This window comes from Canis lupus, chromosome 17 (assembly GCF_011100685.1).
Source record: "Canis lupus familiaris isolate Mischka breed German Shepherd chromosome 17, alternate assembly UU_Cfam_GSD_1.0, whole genome shotgun sequence".
Classification (NCBI taxonomy): domain Eukaryota; kingdom Metazoa; phylum Chordata; class Mammalia; order Carnivora; family Canidae; genus Canis; species Canis lupus.
The window spans coordinates 44,647,482-44,672,611 of record NC_049238.1 but is presented as its reverse complement, the minus strand read 5'-3'; the positions used below and the strand labels follow the sequence as shown (position 1 = coordinate 44,672,611).

The following is a 25,130-nucleotide window of genomic DNA, read 5'->3' as shown; positions in this document are numbered from 1 at the left end:
TACCAATCCAGATGGAAATATGTAAACAAATACTTTTAATACAGTAAGTAGAATCTGAAGTTATTTCTAAATCACAATTATTAATAGCACAGACCCTAGAACCAGTATGGCTTTGAATGCGGGCTTTACCATTCACCAGCTGTTTGACCTTAGGCAAGTAATCTTCCTTTGTGCTCTTCAGTTCCCTCAGGTGTAAATGGTGACAATGTAAGTATTTACTTCATCAGTTTCTCTTGAGCAGTAATTGAGTTATAACGAATAAAGCTCTTCAAACAGAGCTTGGCGCACCATGAGCTCTAAATAAAAGAGACTATTCTTAATAGGAAAGAAACAAGGCAGCACATGTTAAGATATTAAGTCTGAATAAACACAACCTGATAGAATCTTAAAATGGAAGGAACCTTGAGTCACCTTGTGGGCACCATCAACTTGCTGCTGGAGTAAGCCCAGGAGAGAATGTTCCTCCATGTTTACTCATGCAGCTAGCTCAACTCATCCTTTCCTGTTACACCAGCCAACTCTGGATAATTTTATCAAGGGAGTGCTCAAAAAAGGAGCCAAGAGACAGAGTGTAATATGTCAAAATCTCCTCTGGTAACATTGTGACTTCCATGGTGTTCTCTACATTGACCATTCCTGGTGTTTTGTTTGTTCATTTGGTTTGTTTGATTTTTAAATTGGAAACTCTAATTGGCTTTATTAAGCATTTCATGAATTGGGCACCATCCTATTTAGCCAATAGAGAGATGCTCTCCACATTGACCATTCATTTAGCATTTCATTTGCTTTATCTCAAATGAAGATCTATATTTCCCACCACACCTCAAAAATGAGCTAACCACAGCAGAAGTGGTTTTTAAGCATTGCATTGCTTTATATATTCTACAACATAATCAAAATGATAAAATATTCATAAGATGTGCACTGTCCACTCAATTATCATTTAGAAATTCTGTTGTGTCTGTTCCTTCATTGTCTCTGTGTAGGTCTCAGTGAGGATGTACAGTTTGGGGAACAGAATTAGCCAAGAGTTTGTGAAACAGTGATTAGATATTAGACTTCACTAATCTTTCTTCTCTAAAAATATATTGCATTTTCTGCATTAGAGAGTCCATTTCTCAGGATCTTTTAAGATTTGTACCTCGAGGAAAATAGGTGTGAAAAAGGTTCTGAGGCAGCCATAGATTATTGTGAAAAGGGATCAAATCATAGCTAAGAGGGTTAGAACTTTTTGCTCTTTATCTCCTCTTTTCTAGGAAGTCTACAATGGGAAAATATCAAGAACATGAACCATCAATTTATGCCAAATACTTGATCATACAAAATCTATGTAATTAAAGGAGAATTTATGTAACTAAAAAGAAGATGCAATTTTAGATGTAACATGATAACTGCTGGTTAAACATATAAGCATAGAAAATGTTCTGGAAGACACTTTAATATTCTCTGAACCTAGCTTTTCATCATACCCTCCCCGCCACTTCTCACAGTTTTCCAATAATTCATTTGTCAAGTATCTAAAGAGAGCTGCTTTTGCCTGCAGGCTCTCCCTTCAAAGGATGCACCACCTGGTATTCATGTTATTTTGGTTCATAATCTGCTTCTCAAATGACCTTTTCTACTCCTGAGACTGTCCTCTGCATCTTATTCCTCTCTTCTATGTATTACTTCTGTCCTGCATCATTCCACATTTGAGTTGCTATTACCTCAAGCTTATTCACCATTATCTATCCATCCCAGTGTCTCCAGGGTAGTGTAAGAACCAGAACAAGCACCAATTTGAAAGCCAAGGACTCGAGCCATTGGGGGAGAGAGGGAAGGGTATTTTCTGCCCTAAAACAATAAATATTTTTATTGGGCAGACATTTTCCTGCTTCTAAATTATTGTATACGCAAGAGTGGAATCAACCAAAAAAAAAAAAGCACTTCCAAGCCTTTAACCATGAACTATTCTTGTCATGGAGAGGACCAGCAGTAGTATTAATGACAATAATGAGTAAGCCCCCATTATGGGTAAAAGCTTGTGCTAGGGGCTTGGACTACATCACTTCTAACCTTTGACCCTAATGACAGTCCACAAGGCCTCTCTCGTTAGATTAGTTTGGCTCCTGTTTTGCAGTTAAGATGACTGAAACACAAAGATTGAATAATCACCGAGTCTAATTTTTGGTAATGGTTGGGATGGAGTCAGAGTATGATCCTAGATCTTTGTGATTTTAAAGATTACTGATGTTTTAATCTATGACTTATATATTTATAGTTTTTAGAGCAATACTTTTTTTTAAAGATTGATTTATTTATTCATAAGAGACACAGAGAGAGAGAGAGACAGAACATAGGCAGAGGGAGAAGCAGACTCTTCACAGGAGCCCGATGTGGGACTCGATCCCAGATCCCAGGATCATGACCTGAGCCGAAGGCAGCCGCCCAACCACTGAGCCACCCAGGCATCCCTAGAACAATATTTATATAATAAACCTTTATATAGAAGCATTATGTGCATATTAATTGCTATTATTTCCCTTTGGTCACTTATTTGAAGATGTTAATTTTTCTTCTTTCCATCAGGTGGTAGTAGCTTGGGAGACCAAAGACTACTCTAGAAACCCTACTCTGAGCTTAGGTCCATATAGAGTAATTGAGATTGAACACGATGTATATATAAAAGAAACAGGCAGATCTATTATCCTTTCTTCTTTGATCCCTTCCATCTCCTACACATCCATACTGCTTCTTAGCTAAATACTTTAGTCTTATAGAAAAAGCAGTTCCCTGGGAAAATGGCTAATTTTATCCTGATAAACTCGCTTATCATTGCATAAAATAGATTTCCATTTTAATTCAGTAATCATAAAACTACAGGGATATAAAATTCATTTAAGTTGTAGTTGACTTCAGATTGCTTTTCCTTTAGAATCTTTAACAACATGAAATCATTTGTACCTCCTTAAAATAAGTTTTTAGTTGTAATTTAAATGGAATTAAATCATCTTCTATTTATCTTAGAATAATCTCAGAATTTCATATGAAATTTCCATTTGCAGAGTTACATTTACTTATGTGGGTCTCTCTCCTGTCAATCTTTCCTTCCTCCCTCCTCTCCTCTCTCACAGACATCTCTAGAGTTCCTTTCTGGGGTGGCTATTTGGAGGGCACTAGCTTGATTAGTTCCACCTGACAGCTCTATACAGCTGTGTTACTCATAACTTTGAAGCAGTATTGCTGACCAAATGGCCAGCACCTGGATTGAGTGGCATCATACTGATCCTCTATCTAAAAATCTAAACTTGAATATTTTTGATTAGGCATGGTTCCTCCACATGCTGAGGGATACAACTGGGCTTGCCTCCCAGGGCCTTTGTTTAGAGGGTAGGCCTACCTGAGTGAGTTACCTGCTGTTACTGTGGCTCATCTACCAACTTAACTTGCAGAATTTGGGATCAACCATGTGGGTTTTTGTGCAGGATAAATCTCACCTTTCCTTGAATAAGTAGATTCATTTCAACAGCAGCTGCTCCACCTATTAATAGCATATACTGATATGTCCATCTTTATTTTTTTTTAAGATTTATTTATTTATTTATTTGAGAGAGAGAGAGAGAGAGAGAGAGAGAGAGCACAAGCAAGGGGAACAGCAGGCAGAGGGAGAGGGAAAAGCAGGCTCCCCACTGAGCATGGAGCCTAAAGCAGGGCTTGATCCCAGGACCCTGACACCACAACCTGAGTCAAAGGCAGACGCTTAACCAACTGAGTCACCCAGGCACTCCTGATATGTCCGTCTTTAGTTGTGGTGACCTTCTCAATATTCCATTAGATTCACCTACTGTTGTGAATGTTCTTTCCAGTTGCTCTATGCAGAGTGAGAATGAGATTGTCTTCTCCTCACAGCGCGGATAGTCAGTGAGTTTTTTTTTTTTTTTTTTTCAAGGTTCCGGGGGATGAGGAGGAGATTTATGTAATTCTGTAGCAAGGGTAGGACACCTAAAATTAAATATGCATTTCCTAATTACCCACCTCTACCTTAGAGTTTATTTAGTCCTGAAGGGCCAGACATCTTGGAAGTTCACGTTTGTGCTATAGGGTAATGAATTGTTACATATCTCCCAAGCTGTTATGTATCAAGCTATTTGTGCCTAGGCATTGAGACTAAATTGGTTGGCTATTTAACATGCTTATTGTCGATGTAGCCTCTTTTAAAAATCTAACAGCACAACATATTTGCTGATGCACCTCATTTCCCAAATATGAAAAGTGTCCCTCTGAGGGTTTAAATAACTATAACATTGAGTGAATTATATTATATTCTGATCTGCTTGTGAAATGCTAAGAGGTGTTTTTCTTTTTTTTTTTCTCTTGTATCTTAGGATAAATTACAGGATGCACAGTCTTTCAATGATACAGTTGACTTTATTTAAATGAGCTAGGTTTTGATTAATAGATGAGAAGTAATCATTTCTATAAATAAAATATTGAATGAATTGTTTTACCCTAAATTAAATAATTGGTCATATTAACTCTATTCTTCAAGTTTATTGATGAAGCTTTTATTACCTCTGTGTACGCCCTGTGTGAAGCTGCATTATGCTGCCTCCCAGGCCTTTCTACCTCAGGTGATACCCAGTCCACTGGTAGAGGACCTGTGTCCTCCTAGTCGGTGATCACCTTTGTTTCCCACTCCTGGGTCCCTTTGTACAAATACTTCGTATTCACCAACGATTCCACCCTCTCTCTGGTCTCAAGTCTCTAAATTTGTTCTTTCTCTATTACAGATCTCATTAATATTTCCTTCCTCTCTGTGTCCTGTTTCTATTTTCCTGGTCCATCCAGGCCCTCATTATTGCTCCTCCCAGACTGTAATGCATTTGCCCTAATAACTAGTGTTTCTGCCCTAAGCTTGTCTACTTCAGTTCATTTTATGCAATGTCACCAAAATAAAAATCTATTTTTTTTTTCAAAATAAAAATCTATTAATGTCACTTCCCTCCCTGCCAAGAACACAGTTCGGATCTCTTTCACAGCTTTCCAAACGCTGCTGCCTCTCTTCTCTGTACCCCTTCCTCACTGTGCTTCTCACTTGACTGGAGTTCCTTACACTCAGTATCCTGCTCCAGCTTTCAGAGCCTGATGGGGTGTTCATGCTGCCAAGGGTGATCTTCCCGCCACAGTCTTTCTGGTGGACACCTCTTCGTTGTTCAAAGCCCATTAACACTGATGGCTTCTCCCAGCCTCACACTAAATCAGTAAATCACTCCTCCTTCTTTGTCTTCATTCTCAATCATATGTGTATTGTGGCATGTAGTCACACATATTATGAGTATGTATTTGCATTATGTTTCCTTATTAAATTGTGGACCCCTTGAGACCAGGGCATCCTCAGTCACCTTTGTAATTCCACAGCTTAATAATAGCTGCCATAGCATGGGTTTGTTGAACTGGTTCAATTCTCCTATAAATGTTCTCTATGTTAGAGAATAGCTTCTTAGCAGGGTATTAAAAGACTACATTTGGGGTATGTCTAAAGTCTATTACTGTCTGATTAGTTCAATTAAGAGTCCAGTGTTAATGAGGCCAAGGTTTTAGTTTCATTTCTCTGTGGAGCAGTTAACATTGTACCTCAACTGTCAGTAAGCTCAACTAGCTGCCTAGTAAATCCCATTGGTTCCAAGGGAAAGGGAAAATGAGAATGATTTAGGTCAAATTCATTTCAACTATTAGACAAATTGAATTAAATATATTTCTTATTGCTATTCAAAGCACAATTTCACATTTCTGTGTGAAACAAACATCCTATTTTGTCCACAGCTGCCGTCCACAGATCTTTAGGATTGCTAGCCTTTGAGCTTCCAGTCTACCCACGCGCCTCTCCATCTGTATTTTCCAGGTGAGACAATGCGCATCGCCTCTTCAGAGTTTGCTGATGACCCCTGCTCATCAGTGAAGCGTGGCACCATGGTGCGGGCCGCGAGGGCTTTGCTCTCAGCTGTAACGCGCTTACTCATCCTGGCGGACATGGCGGATGTCATGAGACTTTTATCTCATCTGAAAATTGTACGTATGTGGAACTTATCAAAACTTGCTCTATGGGGGTGGCAATGGTGACTATGTATATTAGAGCGTGAACTGAACTCATGATGTTTCACTGCTCACCAGCTCGCTTACTCACAAAAGTATTATGCCCTCCAATTTTTCTTTTTTTTCCTCCAATTTTTCTAATACTAAAATTATATTCAATAATATACTCAAAAAGTTATAGAAGATTCACTTGACTTTGGGTCTCTCCTTTACTTCTTGGAATGCAAAACAGTATATTCTTTTAGGCTCCAGAGGCTGAGCATGGTGTACCTGCCTTGACCCTGTCTGGTAATTCAGATCAGTGCTGGTCCATGTGGTAATTCAGAGTGGGTCAGCTCTTCTGGTTAGCTGGCCAAATGACCACCTGTGCCCACCTTAATATGGATCATGTGTTAAATTACATTTTATTACCTGCTCCAGCCTTGCACTTTTGTAGACTTATGGACTTTGAACGTACCTTAGTCTGGCACATCTCATGGCTAAGGTCAATCTTGTTTCACCAAGCCTGGCATCTAATATAACTGGACTGGGTCTCTGGGCACTTACATGTCCCACTAACCCATAGACCCCTATTGTAAGTGCCTTCCTGGTCATAGTCCCTTGGTTTCTTTCAATTCTTTTGTTTCTAAAACAAGTGATTCTCTGTCAAAAAGTCTTGTATAGCATCTTACCTGAGTTGGCCCAAATAAAAGAGCTAAGATTCTGAGTTATAATATAAACTCCTTGATACTATGAAACATCTCCAATTCTAACCCATCCGGCATGAGTTCCATGGTCATAAACCACAAAGCAAGGTAGAGCTCTTCCTGGCTTCTGTAAGGAGGCCTGACGAGCCAAGGGGTGTAAAGCACAACCTGTTTGGGAGTTTCCTATCAGAATTTTCTGAGAATGGGCCTGAAGAAGCCAAGAAAGGCTCTTGTGGTTTGGATGAGGTGGGCACTATGAGGAGAGGGCACCAAGGGACAGTATAATGTTATGATTTGTTATAGTATTGACATGTCCATGACATGCATATGACAGTATAATGTTATGATTCCACTGTGTAGCTCCTGGAATAATATTAACTTCAATATCGGCTTGATGTCCACTTGCCAACTGTGTTGTCATCTACCACATAACCTCCTTACATTTCAGACACTTGATCTGTTAATATGGAGCTGATGGCACTACAGCCCTCAGAGTTGTGAGAGATTTAAAATGAGTAGAATTCCTATGGAGCTTTTATCACAGAGTTGTGGTGCAAAGTAAGTGTGTGGTAAATGGCAGTGATGTTGCTATTTTCAGATCCCTGAAACCTCTCGCAGAGCTCACTGGTGGCTGTCATTCCTGCCCTTCCAAGTGTGCTATATGCATCTTCTAAGCAGCAGATTACTTTGTTCTCAAGTGTGTGGGAGAAAAAGTTTTGTTATCTTTCCTTAACAGCCTGCTGAGTCTTCAGAGGCAACATTTTAAGAAAGATCTTCCCCCAGATGGACAATCTTCCTTTCCTAGGGGAGAAGAGGACTGAACCTAAAGAGATTAACTTTATGTCCTGTATGTTACTGTTCTGCGCCGTGGAAGGGTCCTGTTCAGTGATTCCTGGGGAGTGATGGCAGGCTGAACATTTTCCCTGAGCTGTCCATGGGCACAGAATGCTCGTGCATCCAGGATGCAATGTCATACAGCACCAGTTCCTGCCTGTAATCCTGCCTTTCTACCCACTTGTTTTGACCAGTGCTGTCTACTGATAGTATCAGGGCAGCCTGTCATCATGTGGAGTCAACTGTATTCTTTTCCCGACGCAGCAGATTAAGGGAAGCTTAAAAAAAAAAAAAAAGGGTTTAGCACAAAGTCACAGAAAGGTCAACCCAGCAATATATTAAGTAGTTCTGTCAGACTGTCAGTAGTAAAATTAAAAATAATGTTGGACTAAATAACGCATTTGTTGTACTTAGAGCACAGCCTCTGTAGCAGCAGTGATGGAATGTTGCCATCTTGTGGACTGAACAGGAACTGCAGTGTCCGGGCTGCCCCACTCAGGCGGTGGGTTCAGGTCAGCCAGGGTTTCCTATCATGGGGCTGTTGTCCCCCACACTCTCACAAAAAAACAAAACAAAACAAAACAAAACAAAAAACCACCATGTGTCGACAATCCATTGCAATTGAACATGGTGTCAAATTCTACTTTAGCGTTTCCTTCTTTTCCAGAGAAGCACATTCTCTCATGAACAAAAGAGCGCTGTCTGCAAGCATCTATTCATTTGTTTTTAACTCAGATGAAGAAAATATCTTTATGTGTTTAGATGGAGCAGGTTGGAAATGACCATCTACACCTTTTTTAAGGCTTTTTCCAGATGAATTATATTTTTAAAGATTTCATTTATTTTTAAATATTTTATTTATTCATGAGAGACACACAGAGAGAGGCAGAGACACAGGCAGAGGGAGAAGCAGGTTCTCTGCGGGAAGATGGTGCAGGACTTGATCCCAGAACCCCAGGATCACAACCTGAGCCAAAGGCAGACGCTCAACCACTGAGCCACCCGGGTGTCCTGACTTTTTCCAGATTAAAAAACAAACAAACAAACAACAACAACAAAAAACATGAGTTTCCTTACCACATGGATGATAAAACATAGGTAAGAAAACATGACAGATGATTTTCCATAAAAGTAGTGACTCCATTTTCTTTTGGTTCAGATGATTGAATAGTACCCTATATGAGTCTGTAGCTTCCTGCCGTGGTAACCTTTTTTTACCTTTAAGCATTATGCATTTTACCTTTTTATCTCTTAGGCCATATGCCAAATTTTTATTGCTCTCCTTTCCAGATAATGATATTTTCTCATTTCTGAGTAGCTTACAGGAACACAGAGGGGATTGCCTTATCAGAAACTTATATTCATGTTTTTTCATCAATAATTCACTGAGTAGATAAAGGATAATCAGTTTATTTTCCTAAAATACCTGCTCTCATTCTCTGCCCTGCACCCCAAAAAGTAATTGTCAGCAAATTGAGTAGTCATGAGCAAATATAATCCACAACAGAAAAATGAGTAAAGAATTACGGTGGAGGGCAGCCCAGGTGGCTCAGTGGTTTGGCGCCTGCCTTCAGCCCAGGGCATGATCCTGGAGACCCAGGATCGAGTCCCACATCAGGCTCCCAGGATGGAGCCTGCTTCTCCCTCTGCCTGTATCTCTGACACTCTCTCTCTCTCTCTCAAGAATAAATAAATAAAAATCTTAAAAAAAAAAAAAAAAAGAATTACTGTGGAGATGGTGTGATTAGCAGGGCAAAGGGGCTTTGCATTCTGCTACCCTAAAATTATGTTCAGAAACCTAATGTTTACAAGACTGCTAAAGAGCCTGTCTTTTCATATAACATGCAAATATTCTAGTTGCTCATACTAAGCTACTTGTTTTATTATGCACGTATTTGTATGGGCTTTAATGTAGAGCTCCTTTTTAAACATCTTAAGGATTCTCAAGACTGAAGAAGGTCTTCTCTACTGTTGTTGTTTTAAATTCTGGACAATAGTGGTTGAATAGTGGGTGACATATAGTTCAAAGCTTGGTTATCACCCAGGTGGGAATTTGATGTTCCTGAGCAAAGCTAAAGTAATCATTTGCACATCAGACATCATTAAAAAATACTGAATTATAATCACTTGCATTGTTGCAGTTGCTGTGAGTGATTCCCTAGCCAGACATCTGATGTTAGCAATCAGCTAACATTGTCAGTGTGTTAGGTTGATTGATATGTGGCACTTCAGACTTTTCACGGAATTCCACATTGCAATTGATGATCATGAAGAGGGATACTTATTTTCCCTAGACTCTGAATTAATGTAATCAGATTGTATTGTCAATTCTTAGTATTGGTGATGACATTGCACACACAAATTCATCTTGACATGTATGTGTCAGAGAAAACAACCCCCCTTTTTTCTATCCTCAGGCTAGGTCCTGGAATAATGATATTCTTGATTATCTCAGACTTTCTCTCTAAAAGTGGAGTGGCAAAATAGAAAAACAATCACCCCTTAATCATTTTCCCAGAAAAGTTAGATTACCTTCATAGCAATCAGAGGCCAGATCTAATGCTGCTGGCCCCCTTGTTTGGGAGGCTTTGATGAGGCAGGGTGACTTTAACATTACCTGTGCTTTTTGTGACATTAGCATAAAATAGTGTTGTGTGTCCTTAGTAATGGATTATTTCTTGATAGTTGCCTGTTTAGTCCCACAGCTCTAATGTAGAGCTTGTGTTTGAAGAATAGCAGTCAGTCGAGGTAAAATAGACTTGTCTGTTATTATAAAGAGAGAAATTATTGCCCAGGTTTTTTAATTAAAAATCTATTTATTTATTTGAGAGAGAGAGAGAGAGAGAGCAAGCACATGTGCGGAGGAAGGGCAGAGACAGGAGATAGAAATAATCGAGCCGACTCCTCGCTGAGCATGGATCCAGATGTCGGGCTCGATCCCACGATCATGACCTGAGCTGAGATCAAGAGTCAAACACCTAACTGACTGAGGCCACTCCAGTGCCCCTTAGAATATCTTCTCTGTCAGAGCTATTGTGGCATTAACTAGGTTGCAACTAGGTTGTTTGGAATTTATTTGTGTATTTAGTTATCATTTCAAGAAATACTTATGGATGCCAACTATATACAACACACTGTGCTTAGATAGCTTAAAGGTGAATAAGTCTCAGCCCCTGCCTTCAAAGCTTTATAGGCTACTGGGGGGGGGGGGGGGGGACACATTAAGAAAGAAAGCCGTGCAAGTTGGGAAAATGTGCATATTGCTGTAATCTCACCTATAATGATAGAAAATCATAATAATTAGGATGTTTTCCAGTTTAAATAACAGAAACCCAACTCAACTTGGTACTTTAAAAAGGGAATATATTGGGTCGCCAAACTAAGAAGTCTAGAGGCATTTAGATTCAGGCAAGGCTTGATCAAGGTACAAAAATATGACAAGAACCATGTTTCTATCTCCTTTTCTTCACAAAGGGCCCTCTTATCTACAGGTGTTATCTCACAGTCTCAAAATAGCTGCTAACCATTTTCAAGATTTTCCTCTCCTAGACTAAGGATAGCATGAAAGAGTAAATTCTCTTCCCTGGTAGCTCAAAATGAAAGTTCTACAGTCTTGTTAGGTCTGTTGACTTGTGAATTAGGTGCTTATCTCTGAGTTAATTATTTAGAGAGGGAAGGAGATGTGCTGATTTTTAAAATTTGGTTAGCACTTATTCCTTTCCTTCACCATCCCCTAAGCCCCATATAGGATCAGTTCAACCAAATTATAGTGGTGGTCATTTGAAGATAATATGAGGAAGGGTGGGGACGCCAGGGTGGCTCAGTGGTTGAGCATCTGCCTTTGGCTCAGGGCGTGAACCTGGGGTCTGGGATCCAGTCTGCATTGGGTTCCCTGCGAGGAACCTGCTTCTCCTCTGCCTATGTCTCTGCCTCTCTGTGTGTGTCTTCCAGGAATAAATCAATAAATCAATAAATAATCTTTAAAAAGAAATGAGGAAGGGTGATGTGCCTGGGAGAAGGAGGTCTCAGGATTGAGTCTCATTAAATTGAATGAGGTTTATGTTTCCCAGACCAATTTCTTGGATTAGATTGAACAGGTTGGGGTCACAAGCCCAAGCCTAAGCTGGGGCCTAAAAGTTGAGGGTGACTGGAAATAAGTTGGTCCCATTAGGAGAGTTGGGGGATGTATCATTCTGTGCAATAATAAAATAATAAGATTGAAACTACACAGTGATTTCAGCAAGGAGAGTTTATTATGAGGAATCATTAACTCCCAATAGCAGATTAGAGTCATAAGAGACCAAGTAACAAAAAGAGAGCTCTAAAAAACATAAGGATGGCAAATACAAGGAGCAGCTGCCACCCCAAGGACTGAGATACAGTGCTTCAGGGAGACCTTCCCCATCACCCTGAGCCAGGGCCAAGAATAGATCTTCCTACGTCTTCACTTGATGACAGAGAGATTACTGAGGTTCCACACAAGCTAATAGAACTTGCTGGAAATCTGCCCTTAGGACATCAAGGAAAAATTGCTCATTGAGAGGCGTCTCACTAGGAGCATTCCACTATAGCATCATCCAAAGTGGACCATGCTAAGGGAAGCTGCTGGCCACCTAGTGGTGAAGAGGCTACTTCTGCTGTAGAACTTTTGGAGGGAGCATACCAAAACCAAGAAACAAAACCTTTCCCTCCTCGATTGCCAACCAGCACTCTCTATTAACGAGGCTTAACATCATGCCAAATGGGAAAGGAATAATATTTAAAAGGCCTAGCCATGTTTTGACAGAGCAGATAGAGGTGTGAATTTGGATTTGATAACTAGCCCAGGGAAAGAGTAGCTAGTGAATGCAAAGGGAGTGCTCACGCCATACGAAAGAAGATATATTCAAGTCAGACAATAGACATCAGCTACAGAGAGCTTCACAAACCAAGGGAAAGAACAAAGGCATGAGAGCAAGAGAAGGGATTTGGGGTATTTTCAATAATATAATTGATTCTGTCTTGTTGGAGCATAGAGGGCAGGGTGGGAGAGGCACTAAGAAAGTTGGACAGGGAGATACACGTGCCTCAGAGAACATGATGATTCATTTGGGCTCTATGTGTAGATTATAGAGAGCCATCAAGTAGCCACCAAGAAACATTAGAATCAGAGCTGTGATTTAGATAAATAATTTTGGTAGCAATGTGGAGAAAGAATTAGAAGAGAGATGAGTCCAAATAAGGGGACTGAGGAAGAGACCATTGAGATTATCCAGGCCAATGAATAAAAGAAAAGCTGGGTGAAGTCAATGGCAGGGTGTATTGTGAAAAGGAGGCCAATTTTAAAGATATTAAAGAGGTGGGATGACTAAAACCCAGAGACTTATCAGATGGGGCAAGGCTCTTTATATTTGTAACCGGTTGATCAGTAGAATCCAAACCCAAACTCCCATCCACTTTATAAACCTATCCTTTTCTGGGAAACTGAGACAACAGAGCTGGGGAGTTAAAAGCATGAACTCTAGAGCAAACTATCTTGGTTTAGACCCAGGGTCCCCTACTCACTTGCTGTGAGGCCTTTCAGGAAGCCTCTGTATACTCTGACTTCAATCTCTCTCCCATAAAGTAAAAAAATAAAATAAAATAAAATAAAATAAAAGGACAACTATCAATTGCAAAGGGCTGTTTTCTGGGACGAAATTAGGTATATGTAAGCCATTTAGAACAGTGTCTGGTACATCTCCTAAGTACTCAATGACACTGACAAGTGTTATTTTTTCTTGCACCAGCTGAAAATAACTTTGGAAATATAAGCTATATTACTGTTGTGCTTCATTAAACATGACACTTTAAGAATATATGACGCTAGCATTTAATCATCCTTGCTTTCTGATGAAATCATTTTCTTGTTAACAAGAAAACAAAATTTAATCAGGAGGGGCAGCTTATCAAGGAAAAAGACTATCTAATCAAGAAGGCCAGCTTTAGGAGGCAGAGACATAAAATATGATGATACTGAGATACCAGTGGCCAAACCAGAGTACATGGCTAACAAGTAAAGTAATAAGATATAGAATCTTATATCCACTCATGTATTAACTTAGGCAACTACTATTTCCAAGGTATTTGATTTTTTTTTTTTTTTTTTTTTTTTTTAAGTAGCCATGCCCAGCATTGAACCCATTGTAGGGCTTGAACTCAGTACCCTGAGATCAAGACCTGAGCTGAGATTGAGTCAGAGGTTGCTTAACCAACAGGTGCCCCCAATATAATATTTTTAATTTAGTGATAAAACCAGATCCTTAATAAGAGAGTTATATGTGACTTATTAAATACTTTCATCAATGTCGCTTAAAATCCTCTCAACTCAATATCCTTACTAGGACCCTGGAATGAGGTCAGTCTGTCCCAGTTGAATTAGGATCGTTAGGCCAATGATACATAGCCATGGTATGGATGGCTTACATGGATCACAAGGCAGACAAATGGCATAGCTGGGGTTCAGACAAGAGCAGCCTGACTCACGGCCCTCCTCACACATACTGACTTAGATCTAACACTGTGGGGTGCAGAGAGGTAGAGAAAGTTTTTGGGAAAAGTGGCCCAGGCTCTTCTTCTGTAAAAGAACTGCTTTCTACGGTGTTTGTTTGGCTTATATGGAGTCAACTTCCTTTAACTCAGACACCCAGAAAGAAAAAGATTTTTGGCTCTATTCAAAAATAAAAGCTTGAGAAGTCCAAATGAATATAAAAATCAAAAGTGCCTGGTGACTCTCTTTCTCACCTTCATATCCCTTTAGCAATCCCATTTGTCTTCTCTCACTGCCCGCCCCCCCCCACCCAACTTTGGGCCCATTTCTTCCATGTTTCTATGGTGAGAACTTTCTACTAGGTGACCTCTTAGATCCTTCTAGATTAAAACTCTAAGTATGGCTAAGTCGACCTTTACACAGACAGACTCCATCATTGGTGTTTCTCAAAAAAAACAAAAACTTGATTGAATTAGAAACATAAATTCAACCTAGCATCTGGATTCTTCAAAGAAAACCAATGAAAAAAATGTTAGGTGTAACACAATACTCCAAAGTGGTCTGATTAATAATGGGTAAGAAGACAGTTTTTATATATATTAGAACAAATCCAAGATTTAGCTCCCTCAGAGATAATTATTTTGCTCTTCCCTGGAACCAGTTTTTATGTCCTCAGGAAAGATTTACAGTTTAAATAAGCAGCAGGAACAAATTTACTGCCAAGAGCTGTCCTCTCAGTGATGCTGTTGATAGCCATGTTAAGATAATTATAAATCTATTTAGGAAGCGAGACATTACTGATTAGTTGTTTTAAAGAGTTTGAGGTATGATATTCTAATTAAACTATGAAAATGCTTTATATGGCCCGTTCCATACCATAAAATGTAACTTGATTTGAGTCTCTAAAAAAGCATCCTTACACACAACAGTCCTTTTTCCAGTGATACTTGTGGCTTTCTACATTGGCAAACAAAGAACTCCCTGTATGTTTTCTTTTGATTTGCCTCAAACTACAAGAACTAATCAGAATTCTGTGGTAGGCCCCCATTTTCTGCATTTCACATTACTGTTTCTAAGCTGCCTGTTCTTTTTTCTATTCTATCAAAAGCCTGCACTAGTGGAAGCCTCTCTACTAGGCTCCCTTTTCATATAGAAGAACTTTTGATTTTGCAAACACCTGTCTGTGTCTTATTCACTCAAGTTTTGTTCTTGGTTATTTCCTCTGATAAAATTGTTCCTACAATAATGCAGCGTGACTGACAATGATGTAGTCGGTTACTTCATAATATCTTAATTTTAATTGAGGCCACAGGTGTTATAGTCTTAAATCATTGCCAACTGTGGAAATCTTCACCGTGTTAAAGTTAAAATCATTCTGGAGAGGAGAGCTTAGTACCTCCCATTCCTCAAGTCATTCATAAAGGACTTCTTAGTGAAATTCATAACTGAAGTCCAGGGTCTCTCTGGAAAAGTTTCAGGACACAGTTGGCAGGAATTTGGAAGCAGGACACATCATTAGGAAGGTGTGCTTGATGCCACCTTCAGCTGCAACAAAACTTCAAATTCTCTTGCTTTTTCCAGATTCAGTAGCTCCTCTTTATAGTGGATGGCGAGGTGTAGACTCAGCTTACAAGTACAGTCCCTTTAGTTCTGGCCTCCCGAGGTGTTGACAAGAAGTGTGGTTACAGATTCAAGTGTGCTCAAATTTATAGGAGTTCCTTCAGATTTTGTTGAAGCACTTTCTCCTCCGAAGATTTCTAGAATTTGTTTTCAAATTCCATATTTTCTTCTTGGATCTATTTTCCTGTATGTTTCTACTTGAAGTTAGAAGTCTGTATTCCTTATCAGAATCATAACCCAGTAAAATAGTTCAATATAGTTCGAATGCTCCAAGTGTTCTGCAGCTGTCTCCCAGGTACAAAGTATTCTGTGTATCATGAATAAATATTCTGATTATAAATGCATATCAGGGGTACTTCTATTTTATTTAAATACTAATTGTTTATTTTTTTACAAATTACAATTTCCAATGTGTTTAATATTTCAATTCTATCCATTTATAAGTGTTTCTTATTACCTCAGGTGGAAGAGGCCCTGGAAGCTGTCAAAAATGCTACAAATGAGCAAGACCTTGCAAATCGCTTTAAAGAGTTTGGGAAAGAAATGGTGAAACTTAACTATGTAGCAGCAAGAAGACAACAGGTGGGAGAAGTTTTGGAAAATGTATGTTTAAGTAACTTCCTAGCTTTACAGGCCTGAACAACAGATCAGCCTCATCTGCTGGTTATCAAAGTATCAAATGCTTTCAGAACCTATGATCAAAAAAGGCTGTGTCCTACATCGGCCAGTTTTCATATCATTGTGGACCCTGGGGTACTCTCGGGCCCCTGCCTACCTAGAATAGGTCACTGGCCTCCTGTCTGACTGATGGGGACCATTCTAACCTTTTTTCCACTGTAGGAAAAACTCCCCAGTTGAAAAAAAAAAATAGCAAACTTTTGTGTGGTGCTATGGATGCTCTCTGAACACCACCTCTTTACTTGCCTTACTTTTTATTTCCTAGCCCCATAGACCCCACAATGCATATGCAGCATGTTGAGTGAAACCTTTATGAAAGCCAGGAAGACAATGCAAATAAAATCAAGGAAAGGCAGAAAGAGAAATGGCGGGGGTGGGGGGGGCGGGTATAGGATATAACACAGGTGAGTGTGAGTTACTTTGATGAAGGTGGCTCACATGGGATCTTGTGTCTCCCTTTAAAGATAGCAGCTCTACACATTAAGTACCATTAGAGTTTTGTTCTCAAGGGTATGTTTTTTTTTATTTTTTCCCTAGGGAAAAAACCTCTTCAAATGTGGAGGGGTCAGTTAAAATCCTTTCCACCCATCCTCTTGACTGTTCCTAGAATTCAACATTTGGGGGCAATTCCTAGCGCCTTAAGATTGTTTATGACCAATAAGAAAGTTCCATTCAACAAACATGTGTTGAGTGTTCATCTCTGACACGTTGAAGGAATACTGGTACTATAAATTTGACGAAGATCTAGTTCCTGCCCCTAAAAAGCTTACAATACTTTTTTGTGTAAGAGACAGAGATGTGATTTTAGATGATGATATTTAAGTATTTTGTAATTAGCAGAATTCAAGTGGAATCTTGTGTAATAGTCCAAAATATAAGATGGGTGGAGTGAAGTTACTCTGAAGCACATATGTGAGACCAAAAAACTACGTAGCTTATTTAAACAGCTGAAGAGAAAAAAGAAAAAATTGAATCTTGATCCTAGTGAACCGAAAGGACAATTGGCAAGAAAGGTAGGGGCCTAGAAATTCAGTCATGGAAAATTTTTGGATTTTTTTTTTTTTTAATTTTTGGATTTTAAGTGGGTGGGTAGTATTTGAATAGTTCAAAGTATGGCATCAGGGTCTCAAATTTACATTTTAATATTTTAGATATGCTGAACAAAGGAGAGTAGAAGAGTAGAGAGCAGCTATAGTTGGGAGGGGCTGATGTCTAGGTGAGAGATGGTCTTGATGAGTTGGTAGTGGTGGAAATGAAGAAGATTTATTTTGAAAATAGACCTGATGTTAAATTAGATGTGTCAGGTTAGAAAGTGGCAACAACCAGTTGAGTTCTAAGGTTCTGGTTTGAGCAAATGGGTAGATGGTGAATTTATAGAGATGGAGAAAACTGGGTCAGTTGGGTATGGAAATTAAGATTTCATATTTAGATACATTGACTTTTGAGATGCTTGTGAGCTATCCATGTAAAAATGTCAAATAGAAGAGAGATGTGGGTTGGAGATGGAAACACCAGTCATCAGTATATATAGCTGGGTATTAAAATCAATGGGAATGTATGAGATATTTATATAATACCCACACATATAATTTATTTCATTAATACCTTGTTTTTAATTAACTGCTAGACACTTCCAAGAAAATTTAGGGGAAAAAATAGAATTGGAAGAAGGAAAAACACACTTAACACTCTACCACTCAGGGGAAAAAATGGTGCAATTTTGGTATAATGCCTTTTAGTTATTTATCTTCATACTCTACTTATAATCCTACTTTGTATATAAATAGGCATATTGTGTTCTGCTTTTTCATTTGTCTTGTAAATATTATCTATTTTTATTGAAAACTATTATATCCACAGTCTATCAAATAGATGCTTCAGTCATTTACTTAACAAATTCATAATTCAACATTTAGATTGTTTGCAGGTTTTTTATGTAATTAACAAATCTTTCCTCAAATATTTGTATGGAGAGACTCCATCCATCTCTCACTTCCACGTTTAGATTTTTTTTATAAGTATAGTATAAAGTAACATATGTACTTTCCAGACCTCTGTTCTGGAAGTTAAAAAGGCCCTTCATTACTAGTCAGGAGAAACTTACTTTCAGTGCCTAGATTATTGCCTAGCATATAGAACACACTCGGGTGTTGGTTGCCTATTTGTGTTCATGCCAAGACTAAAAATAACCCCAAATTAGAAATCACGTTGAGGGCAGCCCTGGTGGCACAGCGGTTTGGCACTGCCTGCAGCCTAGGGTGTGATCCTGGAGACCCGGGATCGAGTCCCACTTCGGGTTCCCTGCATGGAGCCTGCTTCTACCTCTGCCTGTGTCTCTGCCTCTCTCTCTGTGTGTCTATGAATAAATAAATAAAATCTTAAAAAAAGAAAAGAAATTACGTTGACTGGCATGAATTTGTTAGTACATAAACAAAAAAGGACAGTTGGTTCAGTTAATTGTTACTTAGTGTCAATTTGTCTTTACAGTCCTAGATAAAAAATATAATGTGCCTCTCTGATGATTATTTTGACCAATAAAAGAGAGGATGTCATTGTTGCCAAGCCGTTTATGTACTACAGACTGAATGAACAAATAGAAATTGAACCCCAGTGGTTTAATGATAATTTGAAGCTGGAAAAAAAATTCTGAGATTTTTCCTCAGCTGGCAATCCTACATAGTGTCAGAGAGCAGCACCGTCTTTAACATTTCCATAAATGATGTGAACATTTCTTAACAATATTCTTTAAAGCTGAAGATCAAAAGACTCCCCACTGGTGGTATTTTGACAGCCAAAACTAGGAAGACAAATCATCTTTGGTCTTTTTTTATTCCCTAAACTCAATGACTGAGCTGCCATTAAAGGTATCTTTAAAAAAAAAAAAAAAAACTATTCCAGAAATGATAATGAAGAGGCAGTGATGGACTAAGCAAAACTCAGAAGAGTCTGATTGCCAATGTTTGTAATTGTAATTGAATAGGGAGGCAAGCAGTAGCAGAGACTAAAGTTTGGGTTTTCTATCTGCTGAGAACAAACACTGTTCCACCAAGCTACTGACAAGGTAGCTTGGTTTTTACATTTTTCCCAACCATATTTGAGTGCCTTTTATGAGCCAAACACTGCTAATGAGTTAAGAGCTGCTAAGCAAGATAGACAAGGCTTCCTGCTATCAGTAGACAAAATACAGGAGGGAAACGTGTTCAAGTAAATGCAATAAAGTATAATAAATTTTGATGAAAGGAGGGGATACGGGCTTGTGGGAGCAGATAGAAGGGAGTATAGCTTAGGAAACTGGATGGAGTATGCTCCAAGAGGATGGGCCATGTCAGGTGAAAGGGTAGGTAGAGGAGGGGTATTCAGGTATCTCATACAGAAAGAATATTATATGCAAAGTCCTGGCATCTAGAGTAAGCACGGGGGAGAATAGATAGTTTATAAAACTCAGTATGGTTTATAAAACTTAGTTTGTGACTCTGAGTTCTAGAACAAATGCTTCTGTGGCAACCTTTGTGGATGTGACAAGTTTCCTATTTTGCGTGCACAGGAGCTGAAGGACCCTCACTGTCGGGATGAGATGGCAGCTGCCCGAGGGGCTCTGAAGAAAAATGCCACGATGCTGTACACAGCCTCCCAAGCATTTCTCCGCCACCCGGATGTTGCTGCCACGAGAGCCAATCGAGATTATGTATTTAAACAAGTCCAGGAGGCCATTGCTGGCATCTCCAATGCTGCTCAAGCTACCTCGCCCACTGATGAAGCCAAAGGCCACACAGGCATCGGCGAGTTGGCTGCAGCTCTGAATGAGTTTGATGTAAGTATCCCAGTGATGCACACAGAGGAGTATACACTTGCATTGAAAGAAATTATTTGGGGGATGAAGGGCCACAATAGTATACATGGATTTACCCTTCTTCAAGGCTTGTGATAATAAGGTGAACTACATAATGTGTTTGTTATTAGGAATCCAGCGTAGGGGCAGAGCCTAGTTTTCTTGTATTTTAAGGATCTTACAACTGTGTTTAAGAGGACCTGATCTTATACAAGCAGAAACCCTGTAAACTCTTAGTTTACCACTAGTTATTTAATACCTTTAATATTAATACCACTAGTTATTTTTGCGACAGTTCATCATGTGGATGATTAAAAGGACTAATGTCATAGGCAGTGTAGGTTTAGATTGCCTCTATGTTACACTGGGTGAAGTATCTTCTTCAGTGTCTTCCTTTTAAATCTATGACATACTCTGTTGTCCTCTGATCCCACATGGGATCCTTGTCTCTCTAGAATCAGCTCCTCTGGGTAGCACCCCATGTTGAACCCATGAATGACCCACATTCTGCACCCGCTCTTTCTGGGGTTGTGTCTCAATGAGGGAAACAATGGGAGGATGGCGTCAAAGTGAATGAGAGGGATGCATGTAATTAATACCCCTTACTTTCCTTGGGTCAGGATATAGGCCCACCTATAGGAAGCTGGAATTCATCTGAGTTCATCCTGTATTCAGTGTGAGAGCCTACATGTGTTATGAGAGCTACATGGTATGAGAGCTTTTTCTTTAAAGATTCTATTTATTTATATGACAGGAGAGAGAACACAAGCAGGGGGAATAAGAGAGGGAGAAGTAGGCTCCCCACTGAGGAGGGAGTCCTATATGGGGTTCAATCCCAGGACCCTGGGATCATGATCTGAGCCAAAGACAGATGCTTAGCCGACTGAGGCACCCAGGTGCCCAAGATTTAAAATAATCTGTATCTGTTTTCACGGATTGTATTTTCCTGTAGGGAAATGGGAAAGTAAAATGTGTTAAATACCTTTTAAGTGATAAAACACTTATTACAGGAATTCATAAGAGAAAAATAGATTGCTTAACAGCTATGGAGAAAGATGATGAGCTTGCTTTTGGATCTGTTGACATGAATTTTTGGCAGGGGATGACTGACTAGCAAAGCGGATCAGGAACAAAACAGTGATTGCTAAAGACATAAAGCTGTGAGATACAATGGAGGAATAATTATAACAATTCAGATAGCCATTTGCAGTTTTCACAGGGGTCTCCTCTTTTTTGTTAGTCAAAATATATATAGCTTAGACTGTATACTGTTCACTAGGTTTTTTGTAATAATTAAATATAATTTAAAGCATTTACAGCAGAAATTGGGGCTTAAAATGTAATTCACAAAGCTTTAGGAGACAACTGAAAATCCATTGGAACTAATAGAGTTCAGTAAGGTTATCAGTTTTAAAATAAGCATAACAGAAGACAATAGATTTCCCAAGTGCAAAAGTGTAGAAGAAAAATAGATCCTATTGACAAAAATGAACAATAATTTGTTGGCTTTATTTTATTCCTTAATTTACTTCCTATATTAGAAATAATCCTGATACAAATGTGGAGGACCAAAGGGGAAAAAAAAAATCACTGAGTAGTAAGTTGTACTTTTAGGCAAATGATGACCTGATCCTGGGTAGGAAAACTATTGACTCTAATTTTTATAATGGCTAGACAATCCCGATAAAAATTCTGAGTTCTTTTGCAACCTGACAGAGTGATGATAAAAGTTTCTTTCTGGAAAAAGAGTGAAAAAGCCCAAATATTAAGGAAATGAAAATGAGCAGGTGTTGTACTCAGATATTAAAACATTATAATGCTACATTAATTTTAAAAGTGTGCATTAGACCAAAAAATGCCTAATCAGTTAAACAGAATAGAAAGTTGCAAAACAATCTCAAATACAAAATTACTTTATGAAATGGTATTTTTTAAAATTTGTTAAAAGGTGGATTATTTAGTCAGATTTTGACACAAATGCTTTTTTTATAATCAGTCAAAAAGTAAATAAAACCCATGAGGACCTAGTAATAGAGTAGAAGCATAGCATACAAAGAACACCCTTGAAAGACAGTCAGACCCTTCAGCTGCTGCCACCTTCTGCCCAAGTGAGAGGACTCCAGCTTTCCCTTCTGTGTATCTAGAATCGCCTCAATGAGCGCTTTTGCTCAAAATGAACTTAACAATCAAGGCATCATTGTAGTATGAGCTTTGGACTATAAACTAAACTATAACTTAAGGCCATGTGGGAAAAATCTGTTCACAAAGTATGTTGACATATATTAAACTTTCAACTGGTGTTTTTTTGTTTTTTGTGTTTTATAACTGTAGCAATACACTAGACGAATACGGTTTTGGGAAGGAAATACATGAATATAACTTTTTTTATAGAACATGGCATATTAACAACTCTATTTTATTATACTAAATAATTTTTATTATGCTAAGTATATGTTAAATAATTATATATTAGCTAAATATATTAACCAAGTAATATTTCATTATTAAATGTATTGGTTGACAAAAATAAACATGTAGAGCCATGTAAATTGGTAATTTATAGATAGTAATTCCATTTGGTGTGGTTCCCTAAAAATTTAGTAAATGAAGTTTTAATACTCTCTCAAAAGTAGTAATGCTAATAAAGTATTATTGAATATGACAAGATAGTAGGTAAATATCCAATTGTAAATTTTCTATTATTTGATATCAGCAAACCTACATAGTCCTTCATGATATTGGAAATTCTCTCACTAAAAATAATGTTCTCCTTCTCTTTGTCACAGAATTATACATTTCTGTTCTGTAGTTGCATAATGAATACTTTGGGGTTTTTTTTTTATTCCCTAGGCATATTGACTTGAAATTGGTTTAGAATTCAGACATCTGTCTTGAATCCTAAATGCTATTTTCAGATATTAAACAAATCAATACCACATTGGGTGGGAAACTCATTCAAACTTCCTGTGACTTGTTTTTCTGGCAATATCCCTTCCTGATGTTTGGTTTAATGGCTTGCCAATGCGATGGAGATTTTAAAAAGCAAAGAATGTTTGAGATCCTGAAGTGAGAAGAAATGTAGAAATATACAGTTTCATCATCAGCATGGCTAGCATGCTCTCATGTTGAATGTGAAACACATTTCATATTAGTTGCCAGTGTACCAAACTCAGTTTTATGGAAGATAGGATGCAGAAGTGACTTAAAGTTTGATGGTTGACTAAGAACAAGGTAAAAATTAGTATTTTTACATTAACTTATGTAAAGTTACAGGACTGATTTTTCTATCTGGTAGTTAGAATTATGGCTCAATGCATGGTGACCTATTTTCTGGCACTATTATTCTGCCTACATGAATAGTTGATGTAGTGATTCATGAAGCAAAAGAATGAAGAAAAAAACACAGTATTTTTAACAACTTGAAACTGTCAAGAGAGTCTCTAATGATAAAACAGCAAAAAGAAAATGATCACTAATCAATAGAAAAATCAGTCTCCGTTCAAAATGTGGCAGCTCCAGGTGGTTAATTTTATCTAGTGAAACTACTAAGGAATACTAAAAAGAATTTTTAAAAAATATAATGACTACTCAGAAGTAAATCCTGTTATAATATCAATTTTGATTGCCAGAAAACTTTTAACAGGAGGGTAGAGGATAATTAAAAGTTATCCCTACAGAATTTCTATCTTAAAGAGAACATATACTGTATCTTGTTTTTTGAAGCTTCTTTTGTAGGTGAAGATACTTTCAAAAAATGGAAATGAACACTATTCATGACGCAGTCTTTATAATTAATAGCTATTTCCCTTTTTAAAATTTTTATGTTCTCTTAAATAAGATAATTAAAGATAGATAAGATAGAGTCCTCTAACTTTAAGCTTTCTACTTGTAACTTTTCTTACTTTTCCCATTTGCCCTGTGCATTTGCTTGATTAGTAATTCTTTTTTTTTTTTTTTAATTTTGGTACATTTAGTGTCTCTTCTCCACTTGTTCCATCCCCTCAGTCTATAGAAAAATGTATTTCTGTGCTACAGCCTAGAAAGAAAATAAAGCATAAGACTACTGTTTTTACCATTGTCTCATATTTAACTATTTTCCTTAGAGTTCTTTAAGAAAATCCCAGTCCTTGCTTGCATGTCTTGACCTCACTAGTTCTTACCTCTTTGAACCTTATCATCTAACCTCTACTCCTGTCCCTCCTCTGTAGCACTGTGTCTCAGTCTTTAAAGACCCCTAAAACTATGTGCTATTATTTTCTAGTTCTCAACTGCTTCAACCTTGGAATAGAAAGGAAATCTTTATGGTATTAACCATATTCTTTTTTTTTTTTTTTGTATTACTTTGAATTTGCAAGATTTAAACATCTGTACTTGAAGAGTAAGACAGTCTGGCCTCAGCCATATTGAGCTAGCTGACATGTCACCATGACCTACCAACTCTACATAAATTGCCTTTCCTATTTCTACCTGATTTTTCATACCCTCCTCCCTCTAGTTTCTTGTTTTCTGTCCCTCCCTTTGCTACCAGCTTCTTTCTCTTTAAATATATTTACTTGATCTAATTTTAGTTTTCCCGCCTACCTAGTATTCAGGGGATAGAAGTATTGGAAGGTGAGCATAAAGCATCATATGGCATCTGCATCACAGACCAATGGAGATAGCAGGACTCTGCATCTGACAAGGTTAGGGGACCGAGGCTAACTGCAGCCATGGGAGAATTGTGCCCTAGGGAGCATCTCCACACTACAGTGGTCACAGTCCCAAGGTTATTCTAACTGTGCTTGTCCCAGGTATGCACAGACATTCTAGAAGCTCTAGTTGGAAGAACCTAGTTAAGAAACAGGAGTCCAGGTGGTAACTCACTTCATACCAGGACTCCAGCCCATTTCTGGGACATGGCCGT

General features: G+C 38.3%; 1 protein-coding gene across 7 annotated transcripts in view; it reads left to right on the top strand.

Annotated features, from left to right (window-relative positions):
• CTNNA2 (catenin alpha 2) overlaps positions 1 to 25,130 on the top strand; it is a 1,087,950-nt gene that overhangs the window by 322,750 nt on the left and 740,070 nt on the right. For all 7 annotated transcript variants that reach the window (XM_038561604.1, XM_038561605.1, XM_038561606.1 and 4 more), the window contains 3 exons: positions 5,882 to 6,048; positions 16,183 to 16,302; positions 19,943 to 20,209. In XM_038561604.1, coding sequence (XP_038417532.1) covers positions 5,882 to 6,048; positions 16,183 to 16,302; positions 19,943 to 20,209 — 554 coding nt within the window. The remainder of the gene's footprint in view (positions 1 to 5,881; positions 6,049 to 16,182; positions 16,303 to 19,942; positions 20,210 to 25,130) is intronic.